The sequence below is a fragment of the Vipera berus genome (assembly GCF_964194415.1).
Source record: "Vipera berus genome assembly, chromosome: 7".
Classification (NCBI taxonomy): domain Eukaryota; kingdom Metazoa; phylum Chordata; class Lepidosauria; order Squamata; family Viperidae; genus Vipera; species Vipera berus.
In genome coordinates this window covers 30,529,538-30,547,931 of record NC_138209.1, presented here as the reverse complement: position 1 = coordinate 30,547,931, position 18,394 = coordinate 30,529,538, and the positions used below count along the sequence as shown (strand labels likewise).

General features: G+C 35.7%; 1 protein-coding gene across 1 annotated transcript in view; it reads left to right on the top strand.

Annotated features, from left to right (window-relative positions):
• The window catches only part of SMARCA5 (SNF2 related chromatin remodeling ATPase 5), a 54,395-nt gene that overhangs the window by 16,927 nt on the left and 19,074 nt on the right, over positions 1 to 18,394 (top strand). The window contains exons 10-24 of the mRNA XM_081332651.1: positions 229 to 338; positions 476 to 702; positions 1,003 to 1,124; positions 1,200 to 1,352; positions 1,626 to 1,758; positions 2,410 to 2,558; positions 4,050 to 4,169; positions 4,269 to 4,379; positions 5,099 to 5,212; positions 5,362 to 5,484; positions 6,445 to 6,577; positions 11,262 to 11,380; positions 12,620 to 12,832; positions 15,963 to 16,070; positions 16,500 to 16,561. Coding sequence (XP_081188777.1) covers positions 229 to 338; positions 476 to 702; positions 1,003 to 1,124; positions 1,200 to 1,352; positions 1,626 to 1,758; positions 2,410 to 2,558; positions 4,050 to 4,169; positions 4,269 to 4,379; positions 5,099 to 5,212; positions 5,362 to 5,484; positions 6,445 to 6,577; positions 11,262 to 11,380; positions 12,620 to 12,832; positions 15,963 to 16,070; positions 16,500 to 16,561 — 1,997 coding nt within the window. The remainder of the gene's footprint in view (positions 1 to 228; positions 339 to 475; positions 703 to 1,002; positions 1,125 to 1,199; positions 1,353 to 1,625; positions 1,759 to 2,409; positions 2,559 to 4,049; positions 4,170 to 4,268; positions 4,380 to 5,098; positions 5,213 to 5,361; positions 5,485 to 6,444; positions 6,578 to 11,261; positions 11,381 to 12,619; positions 12,833 to 15,962; positions 16,071 to 16,499; positions 16,562 to 18,394) is intronic.

Below are 18,394 nucleotides of genomic sequence, written 5' to 3'. Positions count from 1 at the left end.
AGTTTCGTGATCATTGGGACTTCTAATTTCCTCTATCTTTCTTTCCAGAAAAGTTATGTAATAGTTGACGTTTCTCCATTGCAAGCACAAAGGTCTTGGAACCACAATTAGATATAGCCTGGAAAGCTTATACTTTTGAAAGAGTAGTAGTATAAAATACAGTAGTATAAAATACAGTAGTATAAAATAGTTATTTTACTGTGTGATATTATGCATTATAATTGGCAGGTACTACGACCATTTTTGTTACGTCGTATAAAAGCTGAAGTAGAGAAAAGTTTGCCTCCAAAAAAAGAAGTTAAAATATATGTTGGTCTCAGCAAAATGCAAAGGGAATGGTAAGTAATTAAAACTAGTATATGAATAAATACAATGTCTCCATGTTTCTGATTGCTTTTTATTATTAAATCTTGAAATATTTTCATTACATTACTGCAGAATTGGTAGCCTTTGTTGTCTTTGTCTTTCAATATAGGTACACAAGAATCTTAATGAAGGATATAGATATATTGAACTCTGCTGGAAAACTGGATAAAATGAGACTATTAAACATTCTTATGCAATTACGAAAATGTTGCAATCATCCGTACCTTTTTGATGGAGCAGAACCTGGCCCACCTTATACAACAGATATGCATTTGGTTACCAATAGTGGCAAAATGGTTGTTTTGAATAAATTGTTGCCAAAATTGAAAGAGCAGGGTAACTATTTCATCTTATTGCTAAAATTATTTTATAAAAATTCAAGAAAATGTTCCCAATTGCTTTCACTCTTCATAAAAATAAATATGCTATTAATTTTTGTAGAATTCTGTTTAAAAATTATCTGCTGTCATTTGCTAATTATATATTATAAATTTTGCAAGGATTCCTAATAGCTACAGCACGTTTATTCACTGTGCATGTTGCTTTATGAGTATACTTATTTCAGTTCTTCATAAAATTTATTTAGAAGAATTTATTTGAATAACTGAATTTTTAAAATCCTTTCATGTGCAACAGGATCACGAGTCCTAGTCTTCAGCCAGATGACAAGAGTATTAGATATATTAGAAGATTACTGCATGTGGCGAAATTATGAGTATTGCAGACTTGATGGGCAGACACCTCATGATGAAAGACAAGTAAGCATGCAGAAACAAGAGGTTTATTTATTTGTTTTCAAACTCAGTGTGAATTGACCAACTTTTTTATTGTAGGCTTCCATTAATGCATACAACGAACCTGACAGTTCAAAGTTTCTCTTTATGCTGAGCACACGGGCTGGTGGTTTGGGAATCAATCTAGCTACAGCTGATGTTGTAATTCTATATGATTCTGACTGGAATCCACAAGTAGACCTTCAGGCTATGGTAAGCTTGATTATTATGAAATGTGTTTGAATCTGAGTTTTTCCCCCCAGGGATATTGGACATACAGCAATATGTTTGCTTGTCCGCCTGGATTTTTGATAAAAACTATTACATTAGTAAGTAGTAATTATTTCATATTATTTTTAAGTTGGGAAGATTTAGATTTCTAAAAGTTAATCAAGTGAAATGATATTTGTTCACCAATTGTGAATTGCTTATAATACAAAATTGTAATTTTTATGAATTGAGTATTCCTTTTTTCCTACCACATAGGATCGTGCACATAGAATTGGTCAGACAAAGACTGTTAGAGTATTCAGATTTATTACAGACAACACTGTAGAAGAAAGAATAGTAGAAAGAGCAGAAATGAAACTTCGCTTAGATTCCATAGTTATTCAACAAGGTAAAAATATTCCGTTGTTTATTAATAATACCAAATGTCAGTAAGCTAAATATATCCAAACCTAGAAAAAATGCATCAAAATAAAAAATGATTGCGAAGTACTGCAGTGGGAAAATATACACAAAAAGTATTGTCTAGACATAAGCTTGATAGCTAAAAGGTGTATCTAGAATGTTGATTTAAGAATAGTTGATGTTAATAATTTTAATTGGAAATAGTAATTGGAAGGATACAAAACATTTTTGAGGGAAGTTGCAAGTCTTATCCACCAGCATAAACAATTTTTTGTACATTGTTAGATGAGGAAAAATGAATGCTGTGCAAATATTCAGTAACACGTTGGAAACTTGTATTTAATATGAATATTTGGCCTCACATTTTCCTGGAATAGCATTACAAATTACATTTGAATAATAAAAGGTTGCTACTTAAAAAAATATTTGTCAAATATTGCCACAGAAGTATATGTGCTTCGTATTCCACTATTTTAATCACATTCCAGATTTACAGAAATAATTTTTTAAATTCTTTTTTATCTGTAAAACACAAATGTAGTGTCAAAGAATTGCATGTTTTGCCTGTTTTTAAAACTTTTTTGTGAAGTTATCAGCCTCTTGAGAATATTCTCTTTTTTAATATATATATATATAGGTAGACTAGTAGATCAGAATCTGAATAAATTGGGAAAAGATGAAATGTTGCAGATGATTCGACATGGAGCTACCCATGTCTTTGCTTCAAAAGAGAGTGAAATTACAGATGAAGACATTGACGGTATTTTGGAAAGAGGTGCAAAAAAAGTGAGTGGATATTGGGAACTAGTAAAAAAAGTTATGCTAATTGTCTTAATTCAGATTTTATCAGAAAACCATGTTATTATTATTATTATTATTTAGATTTATATACCGCCCTTTCCCGAAGGACTCAGGGCGGTTTACAGGGCATTTAAAAAACAGTCAATACAAACGTTAAAACAAAATTAAGAGAGATTAAATAGAACCCTGAGAAAATTAAAACCCAGTTAAAATTAAAATTAAAAATATTCTCAGCCTGGGCCAGAGAGCTCGAAGAGCCAGGTCTTCAGGTCCCGGCGGAATGAACGGAGGTTGGGGGCAGTCCTAAGCTCCACAGGCAGCTGGTTCCACAGGGCAGGCGCGCCCACTGAGAAGGCCCTACCCCTGGGTGTTACCCGCCGGCAGTCTTTAACCGGCGGCACCCTGAGGAGACCCTCCCTGTGGGAGCGCACTGGACGAAGGGAGCTTGATGCTGGCAGCAGGTGTTCCCTCAAATATCCCGGACCCTCGCCATTTAGGGCTTTATAGGTCATCACCAGCACCTTGAATCTCACCCGAAGGGCAACTGGAAGCCAATGCAGCTCGAGGAGTAGAGGTGTTACATGGGAGTATCGGGAGACCCCCATCACAACTCACACGGCCGCATTCTGCACCAGTTGAAGCCTCCGGGTGGTCCTCAAGGGCAGCCCCATGTAGAGAACGTTGCAGTAGTCTAAACGGGAGGTCACGAGCGCATGAGTGACTGTGCGTAGGGCATCTTGGTCCAGGTAGGGTTGCAACTGGCGCACCAGGCGAACCTGGGCAAAAGCCCCCCTGGTCACAGCTCCTATATGGTCTTCAAAAGTGAGCTGCGAATCCAGGAGGACGCCCAAGTTGCGAGCCCTATCAACGGGGGGTAACACCTCACCCCCCATCATTAGAGATGGAATAGTCTGGTTGACCCGAGATGCCGGTATGCACAGCCACTCAGTCTTGGCAGGATTGAGACGAAGCCTGTTTCTCCCCATCCAGACCCGGACCGCTTCCAGGCAACGGGACATCACGGCGAGGGCATCGCTGGGTTGGTTTGGGGTGGAGAAAAAAGTTGGGTATCATCAGCGTACTGATGATACCCCACCCCAAAACCACGAATGATCTCGCCCAGCGGCTTCATATAGATTTTGAACAGGAGGGGCGAGAGAAACGACCCCTGAGGAACTCCACAAACAAGAGGCCTCGGGGCGGACCTCTGCCCTCCCGTCAACACCGACTGCGAGCGGCCCAGGAGATAGGAGGAGAACCACCGCAAAACAGTGCCTCCCACTCCCAACCCCCTGAGACGCCGCAGTAGGATACCATGGTCGATGGTATCGAAAGCCGCTGAGAGGTCTAATAGGACTAGGACAGAGGAACAACCCCTGTCCCGAGCCCGCCAGAGATCATTCACCATTCATGTTGACTGTTGATGATAAAGTAGATTGTTACAAAACACTAATTAAAATCTGTTTATGTATGTAGACTGCAGAAATGAATGAAAAACTTTCCAAAATGGGTGAAAGTTCACTCAGAAACTTTACAATGGATACAGAGTCTAGTGTGTATAATTTTGAAGGAGAAGATTATAGAGAGAAACAAAAGGTAATGTATTTATTTCTCTTACTTCAATATGTTAACTTTACTGTCCATTTACAACCATGATGTTTCCATATAATTTTCTAAAAGTACAACATGTTGCAGATGGCATTCACAGAGTGGATCGAGCCACCGAAACGTGAAAGGAAAGCCAACTATGCTGTTGATGCTTATTTTAGAGAAGCTCTTCGTGTCAGTGAACCAAAAGCACCAAAGGTGAGTTATTGAAACTTGTTAAAAATAGAATAATTAGAAGAAAATAATTAGAAGAAAAGCTGGTATATTTATTCCTAAAATGTTTTATTACATATCAGTGTTGATGAAATTTTTAGAATAATAAATTATTTAAGGCTGTTTTTATTTTTTTAAGCAGATTTATTTGTACTTTTATGAAAGTTGTTTCCAACTATGTCTTCAGACAGTGATTGAGGTTAGAATAAAAAAGGGTTTTCAAGCTTCTTCCCTGTAAACTCAGATTCCTGTTCCTCTAAAAAAATAACATATCAGTTCCTGTTCCTCTAAAAAAATAACATATCAGTTCCATTCACTGAAGTGCTTATTAGAATTTTTATATGTGTATATGTGTCTCTGAATATATGCTTTGCATTTGTCATCATTTTTTTGCTGTCTTTTTGTTTCAACTACCGCTACATTGTTTATTTTTCCATTTTCCAACAAATAGTTTGTTTTGTAATAATAGCAAACAGTGAAAATAAATCAAGCAGAATTGGAAATTAAACCACTCAGGTATATATATAGATTAAAGAGTTTTCTTTGAATAATTAACAATTAAATACATCTTTGTATCTGTCAGTGGGAAGGGGGGCTAATAGCAAAATATGGAAGTAGTTTGTATTTTATGTGGAAATTAAATGCTGCTTAACTTCTGTTACTGAAGTGATTATGATTACAGTGCAATGTGTCTTTTTTTAAAGGCCCCGCGACCTCCAAAACAGCCTAATGTTCAGGATTTCCAATTCTTTCCTCCACGTTTGTTTGAATTGTTAGAAAAAGAAATTCTTTATTACAGAAAAACTATTGGATATAAGGTACTAGTTATCCATATTTTACTTTTTCAGTTTAAAAAATTAAAAAGTTCTTAAAATTTTACTATGTGACAATAAAACCACATGTTTTGAGTAAAAGCTATAATGTTTTTAGAGCATATGAATTGATTATAGAAATATAAATTCTTTAGGTACCTCGTAATCCTGACTTGCCAAATGCAGCTCAGACACAAAAGGAAGAACAAATTAAAATTGATGAAGCTGAACCGCTTAATGAAGAAGAACTAGATGAAAAGGAAAAGCTACTTACTCAGGTATTCCCCACCTGCTTGGCAAATTATAAACTATCCTTCATTCCTTTTCTAGTAGGTACTAAGGGAAAAAAGTGTTCTTAATGTAAAAGAATATAAAATTGAAATCCAGTTTTGTTCAGCAATTGATGACTAATTTGATGGACACTGTTTTGTCAGTAATTGCATCTTGTAAGCTTAGTCAGTATAGTCACATTCTCTGTTGGCTCCTTTTTCCCCAGTTGTCTTCAAATTGTTCAACTGCACTGTTTTCTATATTAGCCTTTCTTTTTTTATGAGTCAGAATAATATTGGCTTAAGACTTCCATAGACTACTGAGGTTTTAGTTCGCCTTATCTTGCATGATGCATTATTCTTGCAGTCCAAAATATTGAAACAAATTTTATTACTTTTAAATACTGTTCAATACTATTGAATAAATTCAACAAATTAATTCAGTTGCATCATTCATAGATTGCTTCTGCCAGAGCTTGCTGGATACAGTAGCTTAGAAATGCCATAAACAAATATTTATTGTGCCCTTGTCTTGAGTTGAAATCCAGAAAAGAGAAAAGTATTGTTTGTGGGCATTTCCCCCCAAGAAGGTACAGTTGACTTCTTCTAATCAAGTTTACAACTTGATTAGAACATTACCGAACATTCATGTACATGCTGTATGTACAGTACAATGTATGAAAATGACTAGCTTGAATGAATTTTAATGAAATTGAGGATCGTTATTCAGTCATAAATGATTTATGATTACGAGCTAGGGAGGTAAGAATTTCAGACTTCATTAGTTCTAAATTTTATCCATGTTTATGGAACATGTTTAAAAATTCTTAGAAGAATCCAGTTTATCCTCAACTGGCTAATGTAATTTTTCAAGCTTTAGCTTGACGTGGCTCAACCCAACTAAGCCAGGTCTTATTAAAGAAGGATAGTATTATTAAGCAATTTCTTTATTACTCTTTTATTTTCAAGGGCTTTACAAATTGGAATAAAAGAGATTTCAATCAGTTCATTAAAGCTAATGAAAAATGGGGTCGTGATGACATCGAAAATATAGCTCGAGAAGTAGAAGGAAAAACTCCAGAGGAAGTCATTGAATATTCTGGTAACACCATTTTAAATTTTTAAATAATATTATATTAGGTATACTCTCAATCCAGTCTGATACAGTGTTTAGTGAGACATATGTAGTGGTTGAATCCTTAGAGTTGTGTTCATGACAACATAAACAGAGTTCTGTGCAATTCCACCTATACAAACCCTGCTAACATTTTACCAGAAAAATTCAGTCCAACAAATTGCTGAATTTGTTGGACTGAATAAAGAGGAGAAAGTGCTAAAAATCATAGGAAATATAGATGAAAGTGATGTGTATGCTTGTACTTTCTGAATATTTGCAAAAAATATACACATTGTAGACAATGCTGGTTGTTTTGAAGCACTGTAAAATAATTAATGCACAGTTGAAGTTGTTTAGCAAGATCTGTTATTTAAAAGAAGTTTTATAATTTATGAAATAGATTCAATGTAATGTATGTGTTTGATCCTGAATCTACAATATGATATTTAGAACTAACATAACTTCACAAAAGGACAAACAACATTGATAAAAATTAAGATGTGGACAGGACAGAAGAAACCAAATACCCTGCTGGAACATACTATTGCAATATTTTAAAGATGCTGCTTTTAAACATAACATAGTTTGAACCAGTTTTAAGTGTTGAGGTTTTGTGAAAACAAGAACCACAGATTTTTAAATAAAACACTGGTAACACACACACACACACACACACACACACACACACACAGAGAGAGAGAGAGAGAGAGAGAGAGAGAGAGAGAGAGAGAGAGAGACCCCAACTCCCTCTTGCTTCCTTTAATTGCAGGACTGCAATATAATAGGATAGCATCATGGGCTGTATGCTACTAGTAAACTATGCTGCATAAAAATTGGCAGGGTACATAATTTAAAATATTTTTGAAATGTCGGTTATGGGGGTGTTTATTTCACCTTCTTGTACTACTTTCCTTAAAATTAAGTTCATTCTTTTTCCTTTGCCTTGAAAGGTGCTAATTGAAAGTAATGTGAGGAGAGATCAGTGGGCTGGCTCTCTTTGAAAAAGAGTAACAGCAGAGAACGTGCACATAGCAGGTTCAAACAATTATACCTTTAAGGGAAGGAGCACATTTTGGGGGGGGGGGAAATGAATGTCCATTAACACAAATGATGTTTTTTCACAATATTTTAAAGTAAATGTTTAAATTGTATACCTCTGAACCAAGCTTAGTATACAATTGGGAACATGAACTGTCTCCTTCTATCCTAAATTTGATTTAATTTTTAACTCTACATGCTGCCATTTTTCACTTAATTCATTTCCACAGTATGTGTAAGATTACAAACAATAAAACACCCATAATAAATATAACATTAAAATGTACAAAGTAAACAGTAAAATAGTAGTTTATTATAAACAATAAAGCAACATTTGGAGATTAACTTGCTGATTTGCTCTTCTTGCCCCTCTTTCATTGGCTTGCTGCCAAAAATCTGCAGAAGAATTATCAGTTTCTTCTGGGAGAATGAGCACGAACACTGCATGCACACAATTTAAGCCTTAACAGGCCAAGCACCATAGAACCTTTTGTGCATTTTTAAGTGCACACTGATCACTCCACAAACTAAGGAGATAAATAGAATATATAGATTACAATAATGAGCACATATGTGCAAAAGAAACTCATTTTGCTTTTCCAAAAGCTGGCATTCAACTAGCCAACTGACCCAAAGTTATTCATTAATCAAAAAAAACTTGGAAAAATGATATTATATTTATGATTTTCAAACCTTAGTGTGGGTATAGATTCTTTATGTTCTTTTGCCTATTGATTCTGGAGATTTCAGAATCAGAGATTTTAGGCAACTGATTCAGACATCCTGAATCTCAAAATCATAGGGCCCAACACCAGGCTGAGGCGAAATATAAGAAATCAATCCTTTGTTTTAAGAGTGGAAAATGGACTTTGAATGACATCTAGTGGTGGGTTTGTGTATAGCTCTACAGTTTGCTTCCTAGCTGCTTGGTTATTCCTAGCTCAGGAGAACAGCTGGCAATAAAGGAAAATATTTTCACATACTTATCACATTACCTTCTTGGATTATAAATACCTACTGAGCTTGGACTTTTAACTTTTAAGAGCTAGTGGGAGAGAAAGAAAAATTTGACCTTGAATTATGCCTGGCTGGGAAAGACTTTTGAGCTGTTTACAGAGAGGTTGAACATTTTGAACACTTTGAATATTGTGGAATACAACCTTGCCTGATTGACAATTTTTGGATACTTGAGACAAAGGATCACTATAAAATATTGCTTTCATGACTGAACCTATACTTTGGAATCTATTGGATTATAAAGGATACATATAAAGACCAGAAAACTAGAGGAAACTTTGATCTACACTTACTGAAGCTGGTGATACTAGATGATGCTCAAGAAAAAACAAACACCTTTCAGAAAGAATATATTCTATCCTACAACTAATTCACCAAAAATTGTTGAATGCAGAGGACATAAAAAGAAATCATGAGACTAAAAGCAATTTAGACAATATAAATGAGCAAATCTCCAAATTAAATCTACAGCTAGAAAGTTCCCAGATAACGACTACAAAGTATGAACAAATAATCCAGAAATCAGAAGACGAAGCAGAGGAAATGGATTTAGAGATAGAAGAGATAAAAGAAAGAAAATATAAACGACTATGTACAAACAAAATACTGGCTGATGAGAGCAAAGCAGCTTGAAATAGCTATACCAGTCTCCCTTTAATTCTTTGTTAGCAATCCAAATTTAATATAAAAATGATTGTCGCAGTTAGCGCCTGCTGCCTGTGGATGGCCCTAGTTTGGGCTGATACAGGCAAAAGATTCCTTCTCCCATATTTAAGTCGACAGGGTGCATCAAAAAAACAACACTCAAGACATATCTCCTCCCCTGGTCTCTTCCCTTCCTTGGTATAGCTGACAAAGTGAGAAAGAGCCTGTGGCCTAGAGATTAACACAGCTGCCTAATGTGCAAGCAGCCCAGGTTCGAATCTCAGAAGGGTGTGGCTGGCTGATGAGAGCAAGGCAGCTTGAAATAGCTATACCAGTCTCCTTTTAATTCTTTGTTAACAATCCAAATTTAAAACAAAATACTGCAAGACTTAGCTATAACAATGAAAATACAAAAGACCTTTTAGCCCTTAGGTTGCAAAATATATCTGATGGCAAGGAAGAAGATTTTTAAAAATGGAATATAGAGCTGTTAGGGGAAATATTACAACTTGGGAGACAGGGAATGAAAAGAGAAATGGAGCGAGAAAGGAACTGGGAGTTGTTTAAGGAATATAAATGGGCGGAATCCCCCCTGCCCCCCGCAAAATACTTTACCTAAATTGTCTTCCTTGTGCCAAGCAATTTTTACAAAAATAGAAAGAAAATTCCTGGGCGATCTAATTGCCCTGGCTTAGAAAGCTATTTGGCAAAGAAAGAGAGTCAGATTTAACAAGCAGAAGATTTGACCTTTTAGAGGGGGCATTATATGTTAAAATACTTGTTTGAATAAGATTAAAAGAACGGATGACCCTTAGATATAATTAGATTTTTATAATGGAAGATATGATTTAGAACTAAGATAGCATTTTTTTTTCTTTTGATATGGGAAATAAGAAGATAAGAAGAGGATTGATATGAATAAAACTTAGCTATATAAATGCAATTAATATTGAGAAAATTGTAACTGATAAAGATATTTCAAATATTGATGGGAAATCAAACCTTAGCAAGAGCACGAAAAACAGGATGTTGATTAATGAATTGACATTATTGATTTATGAATTGATATTGAAAAAATACTGGATTTGTAGTATTGAACAGATTTATATTGAAGAAGTTAATGTTAAATATCTGAACCCAGACAACATGTTGTTTACTAAGCACTAACCGTAATTCTTAAAAATTAATAAAATTTTTATAAAAAGGAAAATACCACAAAAGAATGGTATGCTCAGGAGGAAGGAAGAAATCACTATTCTTCTGAACACACACTGCATTCTGCATTGAGTTTGCCAAAGATTCCTGGGTGATCCAGTAGACTACCCAGCAATGTCTTCTGGTAAACTGTACAAGAGAATGTTAGAGTAAGTTTAAGCAAATGTGGTTCATGCAGCATGACAATCTTAAACTAACAGATCTACCACAAAATGGTTGAAACAGAACAAATGTCATCTTTTGGGAAGACAAAGGCTTCCTCTTAAGCCAGTTGACATGTTGCCTCCGGTCAGAGAATGCCGGCTGGTGGCCCCCAGGGGGAGGGCCTTCTCTGTGGGCGCCCCGGCTTTATGGAATCAACTGCCGGTTGAGCTCCGGATGGCACCGGATCTTCGCTCTTTCCTGCGTGGGTTAAAGACCCATTTATTCGAACAAGCTGGCCTGGCCTGATGGGGGAATGTTAGGGTTTTAATGTTTTTTATATTTTGATTGTTTTAATTTGGGCAATAATTTAATCCTTTTTAACTTTTGTACTTCTATTTATATGCCCTGTTCACCGCCCTGAGTCCTTCGGGAGAAGGGCGGTATAAAAATTCAATTAAATAAATAAATAAATAAAATAAATAAATGTTATGCTGACTTGATATAAGAAGGAATTATGTTAGATCTAAAGAGAAATCAAAATACAAAACTGAACAATACTTGATTTACTTTGCAAACATGTGAGACAAAACTAATAGATTACTTTCTTCAGCTGTTTTCTGGGAACGATGTAATGAGCTTCAGGACATAGAAAAGATCATGGCGCAAATTGAAAGAGGTGAAGCTCGAATTCAGAGGAGAATTAGTATTAAAAAAGCACTTGACACAAAGGTAATTGCCTTTTAAGTTGTATCGTGAAGAAAAATGGTAAAATATTAAGAAATGTTACTATTGGTTTTTAAATACTATTTCATATTTTATTGTTATTTTTTCCGTATTTCATAAAATAAGGTTCATATATTTTCTTGTTAACTAAAAGTTTGGGAACCTTTCTTTAGTACTTCTCAGTTTCAGGTCCTACTTAGCTTAATTATATGCCTCTAGAAATACTTTAAAGTGCTGAATTGCTGTTCCTAGTCCTCTGTACATATCACCCACCCACCCACCCCCGCAAAAGAAGAATAGCAGCAGTCATTACACATGGAAAACGTTATAGAGTGTGGAGTAAGGGGAGTGCAACTTTTTCTGAGGCAAGGCTGGCATTCCTGAAATAAAAGGCCAGGGTAAAAATAAATGTTATTTTATAAACAGATTTAATTATAATTTAATGCAATCAATATTATTACTATCCAGCTATGTATTATAGTCCTATTCTTCATGAAATATTAATTTGATAGCAAATTCTAGAGGAATTTGAGAGACTATATGCAGCTGTTGAGTCCTTCTGATAGAAAATTGCAAAAACATGATTTGATATTCTTGATTCACTTAACCGGTGTTCTCTTAAAGACCATGTGATTGGCTTGACAATCATGATGACTCACTTAACAACTATCATAAAAACAGTTGTAAAATCAAGCCAAGTCGCAGGGTGACGTGCTTAATGACCACAACAATTTACAATCAAAATTCTGGGCTCAAATTAGTCATACATCAAAGACTAGATGTATTAGTTTAAATACCTAATCCAATGTTCAAATTTGGAAAGAAGGTCTAAATTTTTGAGAGGCTGCTTTCTACAGATCAAGAATCCACTGGGATTTAAACATCAGGTTGTGATATTTCCTCCTGGGTCTTACTCTATACATTGTGAGCAGAACTGTTAAGTTTATAGTTGATCAAAGGACTTGTTATATTGAACAGATATGGGTATTCTGAGATTGCGGTATTGTTTACTGAATGCTGATTCTTTGTGTTTTAACATACATGTATGTTATTACTTACATCCTATATATTATTTTTTGTTTTAAATTGTTGATATGGTAGTAAAACTAATCAATCAATTATCTACAAATTAAGAGACCTTTTTTGCTTTTAGATTCTAGAAGTATGTACTAGCTAAATTTCCAATGAGCTTGTATTATGTATATTCTTTTACATGCCACTTTGATTTGCTTGTTTTTTTCTTAGATTGGCAGATACAAAGCACCTTTTCACCAACTGAGAATATCATATGGTACTAACAAAGGGAAAAATTACACAGAAGAGGAAGATCGCTTTTTGATCTGTATGCTTCATAAGCTTGGATTTGATAAAGAAAATGTTTACGATGAATTGAGACAGTGTATTCGAAACTCTCCCCAGTTCAGATTTGACTGGTTCCTCAAGTCTAGAACTGCAATGGTATATACTAGTTTCTGTTTGTTTTTTTGTTTTTTTTAAAATACAAAAAACAAACCAGTTTGTGAGTAGAGAAAACTGTATTATGTGTAGATAAACCTTATTTCTGACAGGTAGTCCTTGATTTATGGCCACAGTTAGGACCAGAAGTTCAGACAATAAATGATGTTAAGTGAGTCATCATGTGACCAGTCTCAATTTTATGAACAGTTTTACTGCAGTTGTTAATTGAATCGCTGTGGTAGTTAAGTAAATCACATAGTCATTAAGTGAATTACATGGTTGTTAAACGAATCTGGCTTGTTGGAAGCTAGCTGGGAAGGTCGCAAAATATGATCATGTGACTGCAAGACAGGCCATCATAACTTTAAACTATTGTTAAACAAATGATCATAAAGTCAAGAACTACCTGTATGTTCTTACCCAAAAATGTTAGACCGGTAGTAACAAGTGAAACCTGATTTATGAGGAGTAATATCCCCTTTGTTTGTACCACTTGTTACCTGGAAGTTTCCTAGTACAATTATAAATGCTGATTTTTACCTATAAAGGGACATGGGAAGGGAAGTGTGGTAAAGTTCTGTTGCTCTTTCTCATAGTGGGTATTTGTTTAAATTAATATGATTTATCTCCCTGGTGAATAAGCACAGTACAGCTTTTCTATATCTTATGTTATTTTTTTAATTGTATTTTGGAGAGGAGTTTCTGTTTTAATCTGAATTACAGAGATCAGGAGGATATGTCATTCAATCAGTACTAATTGGAGGGTCCTATCAGCCAGAATAAATGAATGAATGCATAACAAAACCTATAGTGAAAAATAGCTGGTTGTCCACTGGACTATGGTATAAATATTATTTATATAATTACCCTCATGGGACAATTTTCTTTCAAAAGTCATTGTCTAGGGCACAGGTCTGCAACCTGCGGCTCCGGAGCCGCATGCGGCTCTTTCATCTCCTGCGGCTCCCAGTCCTCTGCCATGTGCAGTCCCCCCCCCAAAAAAGTGGGACTTAAAAAGTTCAACCAATCAATTCAAATATGCAGGGTAGGTGCATATCTCACCTTGGCTCCACTCTTCAGCCAAACCTTGTTCTGCGCATGTGCACATGTACGCGCATGCGCACACATTTTTTGCGGCTCCCATTTTTTCCTTTTGTGAGGGAACCAGTTCCGAGTGGCTCTTTCACTGTTTCAAGTTGCTGACCCCTGGTCTAGGGAATGCTGAAAGAAATCCTAAATAAGCTTAAAATATTTTCAAATAAAGTGTTCTGGTTATGCTGATGAAACAAACATTGAACTGTTTGGGCACAAAGCATACAATAAATTTGGACAAGAAAGGATGACACAATTTATGAAAATAATATATTGCAACCTACTAGGTACAGGATTGACTCTATTCCTTTGGAGTCATATAGGAGCCTATGGCACAAGAAATATTGTGTGAGTGAAAGTATTCAACTAAATTTCAATATATCCTAGAAGACAACGCCCCAGCGTCTTCTGAAACAGAAGGTGATTGGCTATTTTTGTAAGCCCATGATAAGAATCACAGCAGGTAATACCTAGAGAAAAGGAAGTAGTTATAGGAAACAAAAATACAATAAAAGGTGTAAGACTGATCTTCATAGTCCCCAGCTTGAATATTATTGAAAATCCTTATGGAGATCTAAGTGCACTCAAGAATATAAAAAATGTTTCTGAGTTAGAATTTCGCAAGGAAGAGTGGAAAGAAATTCCAAAAGCATTTAAGAGCTTAGTTGGCTGTGGGAAATAGTTTCTGCATGACTGTAGTTTTTTTTTAATTACTTTGAATTTATAAACATTAAAAATATTATTAAGTATCCATTCACACATGCTTAATGTGTGAATGAATGTGTCAGGTACAGGTTGTGCTAGCTTCCACTGAAACATAAAATTTAACTAGGAGTGTCTAAACGTCTCCATCCAATTGTACATTTGAAGCAGCATAGTAATTGTATTTTTAAAAATGTTTTTTAAAGTATGCCTTATTTAGCAACCACAGTTGGGATTGGCAGCTTTGTTGTTACACAAAGCGGTCACTAAGTGAAAAATCACATGACGTCTATGCTTTTTCCATTGTCCCTCCCTTGGGGTAGTCATTCTGGCACTGAGATAATTAGCAAGAAGTGAATTAATTTTTGTATTTCGTTAAAGAGGAAGACATTACAAGAGAATAAGCAGGCATATTGAAAGGAATGTGCTGCTCTGTGCAAATTGCTGATGTTATCTAGTTGGGTTATGAAATGTCTACAAGCAAACAACCGAGCTCAGAGAACTTCAAATAGTCTATTTTGTTCTTAACTATGGACATAATTCCATTCAAAGATATCAGAGATTCTATGCTTGATGTAATTGTAATCCAAAGGAGACACTGACATTTCTATTGAAGTAGCATAATGGCTACACTGTCTGTTTTTGTTCTCTGCCTCATTTTCATCCCACAAAGAGGTTCCCCCCTTATCTCATTGTTGAATATAATGATTCCCAAGAAATGGAGCTGTAGTTCCAGATATATAGTAGATGTAAATTGTTGACAAAGTAGGGTTTTAACTATGACTAGTTTGGAAGGCTGGAGGGCTTATTCTACAGATTTTTCCAAAGTTTGTCTTACACGAGTAAGCATCTATACCAGTGATGGCGAACCTTTTACAGACAGAGTGCCCAAACGGCAACCTAAAACCCACATGTATTGTCGGGTGTCAGGTGGGCGTGGCCAGTTGGGTGCACATAGCCCATTGGGTGGGTGTGGTTGTGGTGATAACAGCAGCCTGGGTGGGACTAAAAAGTTCAATCAATCAATTCCAACTTTGCGAGATCTTTTTTTCCCCAAGAGAAATTGAAATTGATTGATTGAACCTTTTTTTTTTGCACATGGCAGCGGAGGCCTACAGCAAAAAGGTTTTATAAAACCCAGCTGAAGGCCTAGGATTGGGGTGACGGCGTGCGTGCCCACAGAGAGGGCTCTGTGCCACCTGTGGCACGCGTGCCATAGGTTTGCCACCATGGATCTATACAGTGGAGATGATTAGAAAGAACGTAATGTAATTGTATGAAATTCTTTGTGTAGTGGCAATTATACCATTGAATGTCCTGCTTGCTCTTGATTCAGGAATTACAACGAAGGTGTAATACCTTAATCACTTTGATTGAAAGAGAAAATATGGAATTAGAAGAAAAAGAGAAAGCAGAAAAGAAAAAACGGGGACCTAAACCTCTGGTGAGAGTAAAATGTGTTTAACTGTGAAGATTCATAGGCCATTTTCTTCAGATGAAAGAAAATGATATAAATGATAATGTATATGGGAAAGGTTATGAATCCATATTAGTTATAATTCTCAGTTCTTCTAATATTTTAAACAGCACACATTAAGTCTAATTTGTAGCATTAATCATATTTTTACATTGCCTCAATGTTTCATGCTAAGTGGCATAGAATTGACTAGGATTAAGATAGCCCTTGCAATATTTTTTTCTAGACCTCTTCCCATATTATTATGAAAACTATTTTTAAATAATAATAATAATTTTGGTATACAAAGAAAAACAAATTATAAAATGTTTTTAACCTCACTGTAGCTTTAGAATAATTTAAATCATGAATAAAATTCTCAGAGCTGAGACTCAATTTTTCTCTTTTCTGATACAGACACAGAAACGTAAATTGGATGGTACTCCTGATGGAAGAGGAAGAAAAAAGAAACTAAAGCTGTGAATATTGATTTCTTATAATCACTAAATTTAGTTCTTTAATTTTACGGGTCTTCATAAGATGTATTTTACAATTCTCAACTATTATGTCATTAAAGGACATTGGGTTCATGTGTTTACCTGCTGAACTAGAAAAAGTAACGTAGTTTCACGTTTTTAAATAAAACAGCTGTGCTGAACTTTTTTTTACCATTAACACTTGAAATAAAAAATAGGCTTCATCTAGTAGTTGATGTTTTTTATATATATTTGTATATATTGTTCAATTCTTTGTTTCACAAATTTGCTAAATCACACTACCTGTGAGTAGTTTATAGATATTGTGCTTAGGATTCCCAGACTATAAAGTTTTGAATATACCCATGTTTTCCTGAAAATAAGACCTGGTCTTATATTTTTTTTGCCTCCAAAAGAGGCACTACGTTTATTTTTGGGGGATGTCTTACCTTAGGACCACTGCAGCCAGGTTTTCCACACCCTGGCACCTGTCGTGCCGCTGCTTGATTTCTTTAGCGGCTGCTTGCCACTACTTGCACTGTTGCAGCTGCATGCTGCAGGAGACCGCATGGTGCTTCAGGCTGTTGCCACGACTTGCGGCAGGCCATGCGGTGCTTCGGGCCAGTGGCAATGGCCCAAAGCGCTGTGCGGCATCTTGTGAGCAATGGCAATGGCGTGAAGCACCTTGTGGCCTCCTGCCATGAGCAATGGAAACGGCCTGAAGCACTGTGCAGCCTTCTGCTGCAAGTGGTGGTACCAGCATGATGAGCCACGCGGCACTACAAATGTCGGGGGTGTGGGAGGCCTGGCTGCAGTAGTCCTACTGGTAAGGTAAGTGGGAATGGGGTGCATGGGGCAGCTCTATCCCTCAACCTCCACCCTAGCTTGATTTTTTAGTTCTGCGCCTTGCCCCCAAACCAGGGCTTATTTGGGGGTAGGGCTTATATTAGGCGCACCCCCAAAAATCAAGCTAGGGCTTACTTTCGAGATAGGCCTTACTTTTGGGGAAACACGGTATGTTCTTCGCTGTTATGGAACATATATCCAGTGATAAAATAACCATTTATAACTGGGCAAACTAACTTATCCATGCCATTCTATTAGTTTCACAAGATGATCGCTGCACTTTAGTTTAACTTTTGCCTTTTTAAATAGGCAGATAAAAATATCAAATATCCAGCCACCCAACATTTTTATTTTCTAGGAAAATGTCAGTGGGACACAGAAATGTCATTGGGAATATTACATTGGAATTGGTATTTTACATTATAGCATAGAGTCAGTATTGTTGATCTACAATGTAATTTAATCATTTTTTTTTCCTTTTTGGAACTACTTTCTCTTTTCACTTGTCAATTATTGTTGTATTCTGGTCAGTCATAGTAGATAATAAGCCAAGAAGCCAAAATCAAATTCCAATTTCTACATCATGTTAAACTACATTTGTAACTGGTAAGCCAAAGAAAATCATTTTAAATTAGCTTACTACCCAATAAGCAGGAAAAAGGATAGCATAATTTTTAGGTAAATGTCTTTCCACTCAAATTTTATTTCTAGATTTCTCATAGAAAACAAGAATTAGTCTTTTTTCTTGGATGTGTTCTTTAACCCACATAACAGGTACAGCATGATTGCTTTCTCTGTAACCTTCACATTATACAATCCCTGTAAAAACAGTTGCTTAGCAGTCCCTAGTATTGGATCAAGCTTCTGCATGTACAAATTAAACATTCAGATTCTGGATTGAACTTTTTATTTTACCCAGGTTGTGGAAACCACCAACTTCAAACTTAGCTTATCAATTTACATTCTTATAATAAAGTGTAATTAGCTAAT